At 39.4% G+C, this 15,642-nt stretch overlaps 3 protein-coding genes across 3 annotated transcripts in view; 2 read left to right on the top strand and 1 right to left on the bottom strand.

Moving 5' to 3' along the window:
• Window positions 1-4,710: 4,710 nt before the first annotated feature.
• On the top strand, window positions 4,711-7,142 carry cd248a (CD248 molecule, endosialin a). Its single transcript, XM_007567811.2, has one exon. It carries the CDS (start codon window positions 4,879-4,881, stop codon window positions 6,979-6,981), a length of 2,103 nt encoding a protein of 700 aa, XP_007567873.1. The 5' UTR covers window positions 4,711-4,878; the 3' UTR covers window positions 6,982-7,142.
• acox3 (acyl-CoA oxidase 3, pristanoyl) overlaps window positions 5,137-15,642 on the top strand; it is a 24,582-nt gene continuing 14,076 nt past the window's right edge. Inside the window, exon 1 of the mRNA XM_007567808.2 lies at window positions 5,137-5,168. The gene's annotated coding sequence lies outside the window, so the exon portion shown is untranslated. The remainder of the gene's footprint in view (window positions 5,169-15,642) is intronic.
• Window positions 9,305-15,543, bottom strand: znf16l (zinc finger protein 16 like). The gene is made up of 3 exons (XM_007567809.2): window positions 14,662-15,543; window positions 13,981-14,199; window positions 9,305-11,085 (listed from the first exon to the last, which is right to left on the bottom strand). Exons 1-3 carry the CDS (start codon window positions 15,401-15,403, stop codon window positions 10,385-10,387), a joined length of 1,662 nt encoding a protein of 553 aa, XP_007567871.1. The 5' UTR covers window positions 15,404-15,543; the 3' UTR covers window positions 9,305-10,384.

The raw sequence follows: 15,642 nt of genomic DNA, 5'->3' as shown, positions 1-15,642 counted from the left end.
TTACCAGAGACACCAAGACATGATGTGGCAGTTTGCATTTGTGCTTTAACTGCTGTTTCTGTTTGACTTTATCATTCCCTCGTTTTTGTAAGTGGTTTTTTTTTTCTTAATTTTACTTTTTGTTTGTTCAAAATAAATAAATAAATAGTTACCATGTCTAGAACGTCCTGCTGAACATCCTTAACACTCTCAGCTGTAGAAGTGTTGAGAGATTGGCGAGGAATGTGTGAGTCGGCACTGGCGGAGAAAAGGAGCGTAGCATTAAGCTACTCATCAACTGATATGTTGGTGTAGCACATATATCATCCCTCTGCAGGATGAAACACATGCCGAACAATTCTGACCAGAGTTTCACTGTGTGTAGAAGCAGATTGAAGGAAGCATGAGGACAAACGTTGAATATTACCAGAGACACCAAGACAAGATGTGGCAGTTTGCATTTGTGCTTTAACTGCTGTTGCTGTTTCTGTTTGACTTTTTCATTCCCTCGTTTTTGTGTTTTTTTTTTGTTGTTTTTTTTCTGTATGTTAATATCTCATTAGTGAGATATTTGAAGTTTAATATATTTTCCTCTCGGATACAAAGGCACCACAAACTTATGCGAAAAATGCAAAACAGGACAAACATGAACACCGCTTTCCATCACTTCTTAGACTTAAACAGGAACTTTCTGTAAGAAAAGAAGGATAAAACAATACATCCAAACTGTTTGGACTACTTTTGAGTTATTTTCATGGGATAATAAAATCATTTGATAGTTTTGATTGTGACTTCTTTCTTTTTTTTTTTCTTTTGTTGGTAGTCTGGTTAATAAAAGGGGATTTTCATCCTCAGTCCCATCTCAGCATCACACAAACAAACAGGAACACAGAGTAATAAATCAATTTTCAGTTTTATGCATCAAAGACTTAAGAATGTATAAATGCATTTTCAATGAGGTTCTTTAAAGGTATTTGCAATACATAATAATAAATAGTATTTATTGTGAGGGAACTCCAAAGAAAAAAACTGTCCTCGTGTCCCCTTTGGGGCTCCGTAGAAACAGATGCCTGGTGACAAATATCCCAGTATTTGCAGCTTGGATGTGGCCGTCCAAGCTGTGAGTGAGTAGTTCATGTAATAGACTGGATGTGACCAGTCAATGCTCTTCACAGTCAACCTGAGCTCAACCTGGCAGAGGTCAGCTGCAGGGTCCTGACTGGGACCCATCCACACAGTTTGTGCTGTGGCTGCTGCCAAAGGCCAATCAGCTAAATCTGCTTTTATGATATCAAAGGGTTTCTTTTCTTTTGTCTAAAAGAAAAGACAAAAGAAATTATGTTGATCATGGTTGATTAGTAAAGGCAATAAAAAAAAAATAAGGTCAAACATCTAAAGGGTGAGAACATTTTTATGGACACTGCAAAACTGAAATAAAGAATATAAACATTGTATATCAAATGGTTGTTCATTTTCAGTAGGAGGGTAAGCTTCACGTCACATGATTTTATTTTTGTAGATGTCAGGCTCGTCCCATTCGCCTTCCTGTTTATTTAACTCTTGTTTTCTATGTGAACTCCTCCAGCTGTGGCTAATCACAGTTTTGTCTTTTTCAGGATTGTGTTTTTCTCCGACTCGATTGTTCTGATGCAGAAATATGTGGAGATTTAAGGCAAAGTTTCTTTAGACTATTATTGCTAAAATCAGATCCATTAAAAGAATCCTAAAAATAAACTGGTGCTGAGAAATGACTGCTCCCATGTGGGACAAGGGACATAGAGTAACAACCAGTTACACCATGTCCCTTAAAATTCTTCTTGTTTGACTCACTCACTTCGGCCCCCCATCCCCTCACCACCACATCAGCCCCCTCCCCTTCTCGCCTGCCCTCTCTCTGATGGTCTAACCCCAAACTTCCTGTTTTATTTGGGGAAGGGCACGACTGGAGCATGAGAACACTTTTGGTTGAACACAGAGGAGCAACACATAGAGGGTCAATATATTAAACTATTTATAATTCATTGATGCTTTGTTAAAGTGAAATATTTTTTATATTGGCTCATGTTGCTTTTAATATTCCGGTCCATAACTGCACAATGTGTTGCTTCTGCCTAAAATATAAGCAAGTTGCCAAGTGGATAAAAGATGATACAACATCCTGACTGCCTCTCTGATGGGAGCAAAGGTGTAAAAGTCTCTAAAAATCAATCAGAAAAAGGTTTGAAATGGAAACAAAGTTTTAGACTTTAAGTTGGTTGTGACTTTTATGCAGAGAAAAAAACTGACAATTTTGTCTGACTTTCAAAATTTCTGACAAATCCCAGAGAATCGTGATAAACAGCTTTGAGAAGAAGCACACATTACAAAGAGATCATTGAAGGTCTCTGAAGCATAAATTAGGCTGAATGCACTGGAGAGGTTCCAACTGATTAGGAGGTAGAAAATACCACATTTTGTTAGAGCAGTTATTTTCTTTTTTTTTTTTTTTTGGTGCTAATGGTCTTTATTTAAGTAGATAGACATGAAGAAAACGTGCATCCTGGGAATCAAATGGGGGAGCCACTGTGCTGAGGACCGCTGCCTCTATCTACTCCACCACATGGGCCCCTTTATGTCTGTTTTTGCACATTAGTGTATAATATTTTTAGTTCCTCTTATTTGCCTCTAAATTGATAGACGCAATTTGTTAGAGAAACAAACCCGCATCCAGTTTAGGAGCACACATAGTCAACTGAAAGGAAAAACAATCCAACAACTTTTCCACAGTGACAATAATAGCTGTGTGTGTATGCGCATGTGTGTGTGAGGGAGTGAGACATACAGGGATGGGGTCTCTTTCTAACTTCCCACAGTAGCATACACCAAAAGTGTACATGTGTCTGTGCCCTTATAAGGACATAATGTTCTAACAAAGACAAATCAGCCATCATGCTGGGAGGTAGAAGTCTAGATATGATCACAAGTTAAATTTAAGTGAAACGATGTTGAATTAAAATCAAAAGAAGATTGAATATTCAATAACCTGCTGCCAGTGTTTCTCAAACCAGCCATAGATGGTGATGGGTGCGGTCAGGAAGAATCTCCTGTAGCTGTCTGTCTCAAAGCAATCCCTACAAAGCCTCTGACTGAAGATCCTTCATCGGGTTCAGTTTCAATTCAGTTTATACATAAAGTGTCAATTCACAACAAACGTTGTCTCAGGGCACTTAACAAAAAATTCATTTCAGTTCAATAACATACGTTCCAATTGTGCAATGTGATGGACTGTTGACCCCAGGGTGACCCGGCCTGTCGCCATGGACACCAGCACCAGTCTGCCTCTGAAAGTTCAAATATTAAACGGATTGAAGACGAGTCCTAATCTAAAAACTGGAATATACATGTTTTTGAAGTGTTTTTGTGAGCCTGTTGTTTTATCATTTTTACCTTTATTACTGAATTGACTATATTTTCAGATTTTTGTGCAATTTTAGTCCAGGTTGACTTAAAAAGTGAGCTATTATTATGACAGGCATGGCTACTTGAGCCAATACTGATATCAGATATCTGATATTCATTCTACTGTACTGGTAGTAGTTACCTACATTTTATTTTATCAAGATTTTACTTGAGTGTTCGATTGTCAGAATAATTAATAGATTATTCAGTTACTAAAGTTACCATTTACAACAGGCCTTCTCTGCACTCACCTTGAAAACTTTTTCTATTTTTCCAGCCATTTTAAGAGAAACAGATCAACTGTAATCTGAGGATATTTATTTATTCACCATCAAACTCTACATCACACCCATCTATTTTCTGCGTCCACTTGTGCTTGTTTTGTGGGTGGCAACGCAGAGATACTGAGAATGGAAACCGATGGATAACCTCACGTCTTAAATCAACTGAAAACGGCTCATTAAACTAACATGCATTTCTTCTGACTGTGAGAGGAAGCTGAAGAAAACACAAGAAGTCCAAGTATTAGACTCCTTGTGTGTATTTCCTATCAGAAGAGTTAATCTCACATACCATGACTTACAGAAGTATTCATGTGGGTAAACTTGCATATGAATACTGGGTATTTATTGGGATTTTATCCAATTAACCAAAACAAAGTAGTAAAGTATTGTGAACTCACAAAGGCAGTGACTTGAATTTTAATCAAGGACCTGACTGCAAAAGAGCTACAGTGAAGTCAGTGGAGTCACACTAATAAGATGTTTGACACTGCAGGAAGAATGCTTGTTTGCATGACTAAAGGTAAAAAAGACTTGACCTCAGGCATGATCAGAAATCCAGAAGAAGCAGAAGATAACTACTGAATTCATGGAAGGAATTCATTCTTATTGCAGAGTGAGTGTATCAGAGTAAATGTTTTGCTTTTACATGTCCCAATAGAAGGTGTTTGTGCGTGTGTACGTGTGCGTGTGCTTGTACAGGCAAATAGTTGAAGAGTAAATGTATCCATGAACAGGGTTTATGAAAACCATATGACATACTCTCTAAAAGAAAGCATTCCATCGTTTGCTGCTCCTCCCCCCACTCTAGCACAAAGTCACATCGTATAATCCTTCTCACTCCCCCCAGCACACACATAAACACACACATCCACATACCCCACCCTACCCCACAGAGACACCACTTGCACTTCTTTCAAAAATAAATCATTTTTGCCTCAATTTCCCTCCTCTCTCCTCTCTTGCCCAGCCTCTCTAAGTCAATGGTTCCAGCCCCCTTCCCTATTATTCCCTCCCTTTGTGCTTTCTGGAATCGTGGGACAGTTTGCATGATCCCAGTGCCTGTGAAGATACGCTTAAACACAGCAGAGTAAAGAGTACATGCAGACTGGACGAAAAAAAAAAAAAACAAGTCAGAGACTGATGTACACTGGAAGAAGATATCCACAAGAGAAAAATAATGGGGTTTCTTTTCATTAGTTCTGCTATTTTTCTCTTGTCTTCTGTGCTGTATTCACTCTTTGGATTTTCTTCAGTCCTAAGTCAGGACCTGAGAGAAAGAGATGCATTTTGTAATGCAGAAGGCTGCTTTGTGATTTACTTTGAAAGTAAAATCTTCCTAGACTCATGGAGGTCCTGCAAAGAGAAAGGTGGAAATTTGGCTACCATCAAGCGCAAAGAGGAGGCCAACGCTATTGCCACACTTTTCTCCACTGTGGACTTGAGGTCGTCACGTACCAAGGTCAAAGTGTGGATTGGCTTGCAACGTCAACCTCGTCAGTGCAACTCAGATTCACTAAGGGGTTTCTCTTGGACAACAGGCGATCAAGACACACAATATACCAACTGGCAAACAGAGGACTCTCCTGATATGTGTTTGGTATCTCTTTGTGTGTCTTTTGACTACGACACACTACAACACAGTGATAACTTCAAATGGATTCATGGTTCATGCTCTATCCCTGCTGATGGATATCTTTGCCACTTTGCTTACAATGGAATGTGTTCGCTGTTGCCAAGTGAGGGTTCAGGAGTTGTCCTTTATACAACACCTTTTAACCTACTGACCACAACCCTAACCCATCTACCAGTCGGATCTGTTGCTAATTTACAATGTCTCACAAATGCCAATCAGAAAGTTCAATGTGTGAAGAGGACAAACGATGGTTCAGTAGGATGGTTTCCTGAACCACTGTTTTGTTCAAATCCCTCAATTACATACCAGTTGTGTGAGCAGGATAATGGTGGATGTGAACATTTCTGCACACAAGCCGGTGGTCAGATGTCCTGTGGCTGTGCAAAGGGTTTTCGTCTCAGATATGACGGACAGACCTGTGAGCCTGACTTTTGTCAAGAAGACCCCTGTGAGTTTGAGTGCTTACCTCTTTCAGATGGCTACCGCTGTGCCTGCCCTGATGGATACATGCTTGCACCAGATGAACATGCTTGTCTAGATGTGGATGAGTGTCTTCAGTCTCCTTGTGAGCAGAGATGTACAAATTCGCCAGGGACATTTGAATGTCAGTGTCTGGAGGGTTATTTCATCAATGAAACAGGGGAATGTGAGGACATAGATGAGTGCTCGGTTAACATATGCCAACATGCTTGTGAAAACATTCTCGGCTCCTATACCTGCCTCTGTCATCTGGGTTATACAGTTGATAGAGAAAACCCCACACAATGCCTAGATAATGATGAGTGTCAGATTCCTGGAACATGCGAGCAAATGTGTGTGAATTATGACGGTGGTTTTCAATGTTTCTGTAAGAATGGCTATGAACTTTTGTCTGATCAATCAACATGTCAGAAAATAGGGGCCAATCAGGTTGGATCTACCACTCCTCCCTTTCCTCATGTTGGACATATTGAACCAACCACTGATCACTGGCCAGAAAATCAGGAGCAACCTCTGGACTGGCTGACCAATCCATTAACAGCCTCGAAACCTGAGGAAATGTGGGATACCAGTGTCTCACAGGACGAACCCCGAACTAGCTGGGATGACTTGTATGGAGATTATGAACAGGAAACTACTGCAACTATACCATTCCTTTCCACATCTACAGTCTCAGAGGGAGCTTGGAATTGGTGGCCATCATTTTCTACTTCCACTCAAAGTTTGGACAATCCACATACAGATTCAGACGTAAAAAAAGAAGCAGAGCAGGAAAAGTTCTCTCCCCATGATTACCCCCAGCTCCCTGGGCAGGAGTCTGTAAAGGAGGGAAAGAATTATGAGGAAATTACACACTCTCAAAACCCTGCTGTTCCCACACCGAAGCCACTCCCCCCATTCCTGAATGGGGGTGGTGGAAGTGGGGACAACCTGGATTCTGTCCAAGATGACAGGGAGCATAAACAGAGCAACACTGGGCTCCTGGTTGGCCTGCTGGTGCCCATCTGCATCTTCATCGTGGTGATGGTGGCATTGGGTATTTTCTACTGCACTCATTGTGGCGTGAAGCCAAGAAACAAGAATGCCACCGAGTGCTACCACTGGATATCTGGTGCACATGACAAACAGGGGGCACCCGGGCCCTCAGGGGACAAGGCCACCGTTTAGATCATGAAGACAGAAACTGAGATGTAAACTGAGAGACAGTTTTAGTCATAGACGATGAAAAACCAAGTGGGCAAAAGTTTTAAGTGCAGTAATATCTGTGACTGTGGAAATGAAAACTTTTTGATTGTATTGCTTTACTTAAAAACATATGGTAAAATAACAAAAATTTGGCAGTGTTTAGTATGTTTCTGATTGCCATATTAGACATATTAGGATTTCAAAAGATAATTAGGAACATTTCTATTATAACAGCTTTTTTAAAAAATATATATAATTTAAATGGAACAGTTCATATTAATGAACATACAGTGTTATTTATATATTGGTTGCTAATAAATCACTGTAATGCAGACCGCTACAAGAGAGCTCTCCTGCCAACAGCCATCAAAATCTTCAATAACTCTTTAAAGAATCCAAATTAATGAGTTACAATAACATCTAATCTCCCTTTGGGATTAAAAAAGTATTTTTGAATTTGAATTTAATGCTAATTTTCATCACATAAAACAAACAACACAAGACGCAAACATTCATAAGAAATACAGTAAAACAAACAAAAAACTATATACAGTCAGAAAACCTATTTTAAGATCCTTATATCAAAAAAATGAATGTTTTTCTAATATTTACAAAACTATGTCACTAGGTAACTAAAACACAAAATTCCTTTTTGCATTTTAATAAAATCAAACAGTTACTATAGCAGCTGAGATCTGATACTGCAGTTATTGAAAATAGTGATTTGGTATTATTTTATCTTTCTGAGATGCTTGACTTTGCTTGAATTATTTCAGTATTTATGTTTATTTCAAGTTGCTTTCAAATACACTGTAAACACTTTTACAGAAGGATATTTTTTCATATGAAGAGCACTTCTTTTATTGACTTTAAGATGACAATGTTTCAATGGGGTGATATGATACTTGTATTTTACCTTTTTCAAAGATTTTGCAATTTTGATTAATTTTTACAATACAATTATTTTGTGAAATTTTGAAATAATCGCAGCTGTACGCAAATTTTTTAAATAGTTTTTAAATGTCGCTCTACATGTTCTGTAACATAAACATCATTGTAGAGTTAAATATCATTCTAAAATTACAACTGACTCTTGTTTAATTTTTTCCCTTGCTGATAAATTGTAAAAATCATCAGTATTTTTCTCACTGTTCCATGTTGATAATTAGTACAATCAAAACGATTTGTTGTAAAACTGAGATTTTTGAGCCGCAGATCAACCTTTTAATAAAGGTACTGTACAAAGTACAGCATTGTACCAAAAACCCCTGGCCATACTTTACTGGTTACCATAGGGACTCTCTGGTATAATGCAGTTTTTAGTTTATTTATTCACAACATAATATGCGTTTCAAGGCGTTTTACAAAAAAAAAAAAAGTAAAGTCAATCTAATAATACAGACAGATTCTAATTGAAGAAAAAAGAAAGAAACGTCCAGCAGAACCTGGCTCAGCGTGAATGGCAACCTGCCACGGCTCACTGGAGAGTTGAGAACACAGAGCGTACACACACAGAACGACATGCCAGATGTAGATTCTGTGAAGAGCAAAAACTGGGAGAGAATAAAGGTAAAAATCGAAATAACAGAATGTGATACCAAATGGGAGCGGAGGAGGAGAACGTAGCTGAGTAAGGAAAAGTCGTTAAGGCTGCGACTATAACAGCAGAACTACAGATGAAGATTAGGATAACTTAAGCCAGTCAAACTATAAGTTTTATCAAAAAGGAACATTTTAGATTAGTCTATTCAGTTTGCAAGGCAGACGCTTTGCAAACTGAAACATGGAGCTGGTTCCACAGGATAGGAGCCTGATCAGAATCTGTCTCACATTCTACGTTTTGAAGTTCTAGGAGCCATCAGTAAACCTGCAGTCTGAATGAAGTGATCCGTTAGGAGCACATGGAGCAATAAGATCTCTGGTGTCTGATGGAGCTTGAATCTAAACAGAGGGAGGCTAATATTACCAGAGCTGGTTTTTTAATCATATTGGGTTTGACTGGTGTCGATGTAGACAATACCACACTGCTTACAAAGGCCAGGTAGTGATGATTAGATATGCATCATGTTGGCCTCATGGTGTTAAACTGTAAACAGCATAATGAGGACTATTAAAACACCAACAGTGAATGAACTATGAAATATAAGGTCGATTCCTGGAGCAAACATTTTGCCATATGTAGGATACCCGTATACTTAAAGATCATACGTTAAACATAATGCAAGTTTTATTTTTCTTAAAACATTTTATATCATATATTGAATATTCAGCCTTATCACTGTCATCAATGGATTCTCAAAGTTTATTATAAACTGTTGCTTGAATGAATAAAAAACTGCTGTATCCTGTAACAGTCCTTTTGAGACATTTTGTGCACAAGAACAAACTAATAATTCCAAAAGCAACAACAACATCCCTAACCCTATTCCTAACCCTGTCACAGTAATAAAACCCACATATGAACTAAAACTGGTTAAAGTTTAATGGCATCCAATAAGATTAGGATACTTTGGGCTCAGCAACAAACATGTCAGTAAATGCAAGACTGGCTTTTATGTTTTACTGTCAGCAGTGGAGGCCTCCGTCTTCCTCCACGGAGCCCGAAGGAAAGAATTTCTCCTCTTCTGTTAAACTTCTGCTTCTAAATAATACTGGAAACTGCAGCAACAGGATCAGGTTTGGAACTGATGTTGTAGTCTTCAACATGAACACGTGTGACCTGTGTGAATTCATCAGACGGCTTTATGGTTCAGTTCAATGTGGTGCATAAAGACAAACAAGACTATCACTTTTCAGGAGGAAATGAGCATGGTCAGTCATTTGTCAGCATGTATAAATAAGGGAACCTTTTACTAACATTTTACAAGCAATTCTAAAACATACAACTGCAATCAACACTGTATTAAAATACAAACACGCGGAATGTCATCAATGTCAATGATCATGCCAGGTTTTACTGCTCTTAAGCCAATTCACAAGGTGGAATAAATCTATAAATATATTTTAATTAAATCTGCTATTTCACATGGATATGACACAAGTTATATATTGTCAAAAATAATTACAGTTAAATGCATACAGTCCAAAAACCTTCAACCTTTAATGTTAATGGGCGTATTCCATGGACTAGAGGATCAGGAGAAAACCTATAAAACAAGTGACGTTTTAAGTCCCTGAGAACATTGCTACTGCTCAAAAATGAACCAGGAAGCATTAGAAAACATGTTCTGAGATGCATTATGATCATCTTTAGTCATATTTTCCACATCACTAGTGTGTTTTACTGTCACAAAATGCTCAAAGTAACAGAAAAGGATCTCAGGGTCTACAACTTGTTTCTACTTCATCTTTTATGACTCTTACGATCAGTGTACTTTCAAGGCGGTTATGGTGCTGGAGAACACCGGTGACTCTTGTATGTACCTAGATGGCGGAAGCAGCGTCCACACTGCTGACAACAGTAAGGAGTAGCCCCACTGTGGATCCTCTGGTGGGTGTACAGATTTCCTAGCTCTTTGAAGCATCGGCCACACTCGGGGCAGGCATACGGACTCTCACCAGTGTGGACCCTCTGGTGTCGTTTGAGCCCAGAAAGCACAGAGAAACCTTTCCCACACTGCGGACATGGGAAAGGACTCTGGGCGCCGCTGTGCACCAACCTGTGACTTTTTAATCGGGCGGCGTGGCGAAACCTCTCGCCACATTCTGGACACATGAAAGGTTTTTCTCCAGTGTGGATACGCTGGTGTTGCCTCAGGTTGCCAAGGTAGTTAAAGTGACGGCCGCAGTCCCCACATTCGTACCCCCCTTCAGTTTTAATCTCCTTTTTCGCTGGTCCTCCTCCAGCGCTAACACCGGAGCTCACTCCTGGACTGCCCTCACTGGTCCCCTTCCCAACGCTGACAGAATCACTGCTGCCATCTTCCCCAGCGGGTCCAGCTGAGGAGATGAACTTTTGGGCCCTGGCGGCTGACGCGTCGTCAGCCTCTGGGTGTATGAGTTTGATGTGATCCTCCAGAAACACGGAGTCGGGGCAAAAGGTTCCGCAAAGTGAACAGATGTAGGTGTGGCTAGTAAACTGTTGGCCTGAAAGATAAGCAAACATAGTTCGATTAAATACATACTTGGGGGCACGTATGTGACAATGAGGTACTTATTATCCACCAGACAAAAGTAAAAAGACTGGACTGCTGTTCTATAAGCCATCATCTTAGAGACTGTGGCAACCAGGAAAGCAGAGATACCGTCATAGGTTTCATGGGAATATTTCTAAATGACAACTTAAGTTTCAAACACAATGTTACATGACATAAATGGGTGTGTAGTTTGCACTTTAACTAGTAACTGCTACGTCTGTTTTTATGGCTCAATATGAATTCATATTCCTGCAGTCTTACCTTCATCCCACGTACAGACATGATTTTTCACTGTGCAGAGCAGAGACCGACACATGCAGGGCATCAATTTACATATGTAAATAAATGAGTAACAGATACAGCTTCAATTTCAGTAACCTCTCTCCTTTGACTTTATTTTTACAGTAATGTTTTTTCCACACCAATGCGGCTACAAAAACGTCTGTTTACCAACACGTCTCGAAAGGCCGTCCTCTTCATCACAGTCCTGTGATGAAGAGCGAAGCTGCCATGAGACAAAAGTGACATTGAGAGCAACAAATAAAGAGAGACTAAGGAAGAGTGTGTGGCTCTTCATTTCCAACACTGAAACAGAATATGTGGTTCACTTTTCCTTTTTTTTAAGCACTAGTGTGTATTTCATTAGAAGTAAAAAGAAAAAAATCTTTGTGTGTAAATATCTCACATTACAACATGGACACCTGTTGCTTATAGGTTTATACTGCAATATTAAGCAAACATACCCTTTCCACACCTGAGTCAGTGTGATCAGAAGTAAAACTGATCAGTTTGCTGCCTCTTGTCCAGTTTGTCTCTTCTGTCTTAACTCCTTCCTCACCCCGTATAAACCAATCTCTCACTATTTTCAGTCCAGACTTTTCACATCACGATCCACTTTTCATCACTGAATCAGGAAGTCAAGCCACTCGCTTCTGATTCTCCAGTCATCTCTGACAGGCATCTCTCCCGAACGTTGTTCCTCCCATTCTTTCCACATAGAAGCCGCTTCTTCAGCATCCAGTCGGGGCATCTCAGAATGTTCAAGCTTAATGTTGCTGGTCATCCCAGGCGGACCGTTCCAACAGCCACAACACTCCCAGTGATTTACCACATGCTTTCTCTCACCTCTGTTCAATTGTTGGTTCAGAATCGTTTGAGGGTCCGTTTGGGGCATGGGCGTTCAAACTGCTCAAACAGAGATGTTGGTGCTCCACCTTATCAAATTCTTTTTTTGGTCAGCACATCCAATAAAATAGAGATGTCCAAATAATCTCAAATTAATGATATGTTATCTCTTATTGATCTGTCAGGGATACAATAAGACTGATCAACATGTATAACTTGATCACTTTTCTCAATCTGCAAGCCAGAACTTTTGGGAAGATCTTATAATCAGCACATAACAGACTGACAGGTCTCTAATTCTTTATCTCATATAGATTCTCCTTCTTAGGAACAACAGTGAGCACAGCTCTGCAACACGTTCCCCTCTCCACACTGATACTGAGGACGCCCAATGCAGAGCAGCATGATTTAGAAAATTCCACAGGAAAGCCATCTATCCCTGGAGCTTTACCTCTTTCCCATGCTCAGCAGCGCCTCCTGCAGTCCTTGTAAGGTTAGAGCATGCTCCAAAAAAGGATTACCTCGTTCTGAAATCTTTGGCAACTCTTCTGTCACCAGAATCTTCTCTAAACTCACTGACACAAACTTTGAAAAAATAAATAAATAACAAATATTTCAGTGCATTCTGTAAACTCTTTTCCATCTTCAGACTGAAAACAATGAATGAGGGAATTCACTGCATTATCTCAGATTCATCACTGCTTTACATAAGCAGACATTTCATAATTCTCTACTGCTTCCAAAAAAAAATCCTTTCTTAAAGCAACCGTCATTTAATAAAACAGCATTGAAGTGCCAAAATGCACTTTTAGGTCTTATTTTGTTTATAAAAACATTTCCTATTACCATATAATGATCAGAAAAGCCCAGCATACATAAAGTACATGATCTAAATATTTGTAAATGACCATAGCAGTAAAACCAGTCTGGTCTTACTAAAGAAATGTAATTCCCTTTACAATGAGCCCATGAATGCTGCTTTGTTTTTCCATGTTTAGGAGCTGTGGAATAAGGCCCATGTGAAATTTTCTGCATCCCTAGTTTTAATACAGAAGGACATATTAAATATTCAACTAGATGTGAGTAATATGGACCAAAAAAAAATTTTTTTTTCTTAATTTCCCGATGATAATCTGAAAAAATAGTTTTTCCTTCTTCTTTTACTGCAAAGATTGTGTCAAAGTCAAACCATGCTATAATCTGTGATGTACATCTCCCACCTTTATATTTAAATTGATAGGGTAAATACAAATAATTAGAAGAAAAATCTTCCCAAAGTAAAATGAGGCCTTTAAGGCAATTACCAATTCTGATATTATTTAAAAAATGAAAAAAAAAATATATATATATACACACATATATATATATATATTTATATATCTCATTATTATGTTCTTCTTGTTCGGTTTTTAAACAGTTTGGGGGAAGGTTGTTTTTCTTTTTGTCACCTCACCACTGAAAATTTCCCTAAAATCTTGTAATATTTTTGGTCATATTACATAAACTGAGGGGAAACAAAGCAATTTAAAAAAAATCAATGCAGTGGTAATATGATCATTTTCTCTCTAGAAAAAGAAAAGGTTGAACACTTTATAATAGAGTCAGAATAAATATTATGCCACCACCTGCAAAAATTTGAGAAATGCAAGTATTGGGTTGCATAATCCTTAAAAATATTATTTAACAATTAGCTTATTAGCAGTGATCGTCTGTTTCCCACCTGTCTCTGGCCTGTCTGTGCCGTCTTCCAGCGGAGCCCCTTCCGTCCCTGGAGAGCCGTGGGGTTTGGTGGAGCAGTCCGAGAGCTGGACATGTGAGAAACAGACCTGGGTTTGCTTCTGTCCGCCACCTCCGTCCCTCCTGGACGACTCGTCAGCGTTGTGGTCATCGTCCTCAAGCACAGCGGCCCTGGCGTTTTCACAGTCAGGCTGCTTCATGTCTACGAGGAAAGAATTTGGAAAGCCTCATGAGGGGTAAGACATAATTCTATGAAAAAGTATAACAAGTGAGTTCTTCTGTTTTTGCTCTTTTTGTGACACGTAACATTGTGACAATGTTTCAGCTTGTCAAGCTATTTTTAATATAAGACAAAAATGATCTGAGTAAATTCAAAATGCACTGTGTGGAAGAATAAAAGTCTACTAGTTTTTCCTGATTTAGAAGAAAAAAATAATGCATTTCATTGGCACCAAAACAACAATAAATGAATAAATCTCATAATGATCGATATTTTCAGCAAAAGGAAGATTATTAGTTCCTTTGCTTGCGAAAATACAGACCAACCCTAGTTAAAAACATTGCAGACTTTATATATTCCACATAAATTGCAATAAATGTTAGGACTTGTATTATTTCTCCATCAATTGTAATCCAAGAAGCATTTACCATTCTGTTTGTTTACCTTTCAGCTCTGAAGAATATGCCGCTGGTGCTATCCATTCATAGTCGTACATCCGTTTGCTGCCGATGGGAGGCATGTTGAAGATGTAATCTGAAGTGGAGTCTGGGTCTCCATGCACCGGCCCTGAAGCTTCCACCCTGCTGTCTGACCACAGGCTCAGAGGCTGGATTTCCGGTTCTTCATCAACCTCTTTTTCCCCTCTGGCTTGGCTGACCAGTTCCGAGTCCATTTCACCACAACCCTTCGAGTTTTTATCTTTCATCAGATAGTCACAAATAGCATCTATATTTTCCCTTTTCACCTCGGGGATAACAGATTTGGCTCTCCTGGGATCGATGCTACCATGCTTGGACCCCAAGTTGAAAGGGAATTTCATAAAGCCAGATTCTGTGCTCGGCTCCAGGGTCGTAAAGGCATCTCTTCCATCCCTCTGAACCACCTCGAGCTTAGCTTTTAACTTTTCAATCTCCTTATTTTTCTCGCGCAGCTCCATCTTCAGGACTTGTATCCGGATACTGACCACTCGTCGGATCTCCACCTGAGCTGTCTCCAGCACCACGGCGATGTTTCGCTTCAGGTGCTCCGTGATGTCGCTGACCGAGCACAAGAGCTCCTCTTCCCGTTCCAGCTCGAGACAATCATCGTCAGCTCTGTCTGCTGTCCCGGCGAGGTCCATGAATGCGCCGTAGAATTCAGGAGACGGTTTTGTTTCCAGAAAACTGGGGTTTCTTTTGCGACTCATAGATGACCGTCAGCAGCGCTTTTAGCTGAAAGCTACCCTGTGAGCTAACTCGGTGATGCTGACCATAGGCTGACGGTGGATGTGACGTCATTTTTAAATCACAACAACAGTCTTCTTCATGATTTTTTATTAGCGGTTGACAAGAAACGTTAGGTAAGCATTACCCCCATCTACTGGTGTGGGGTGTGGTTCATGAGGATTTAATCTATACTCTAAAAAAGTATACTTTTTTAGTACTA

This window comes from Poecilia formosa, unplaced genomic scaffold (genome assembly GCF_000485575.1).
Source record: "Poecilia formosa unplaced genomic scaffold, Poecilia_formosa-5.1.2 Scaffold214, whole genome shotgun sequence".
Classification (NCBI taxonomy): Eukaryota; Metazoa; Chordata; class Actinopteri; order Cyprinodontiformes; family Poeciliidae; genus Poecilia; species Poecilia formosa.
The sequence above is the reverse complement of the archived record's forward strand: the minus strand, read 5'-3'. Positions and strand labels throughout refer to the sequence as shown.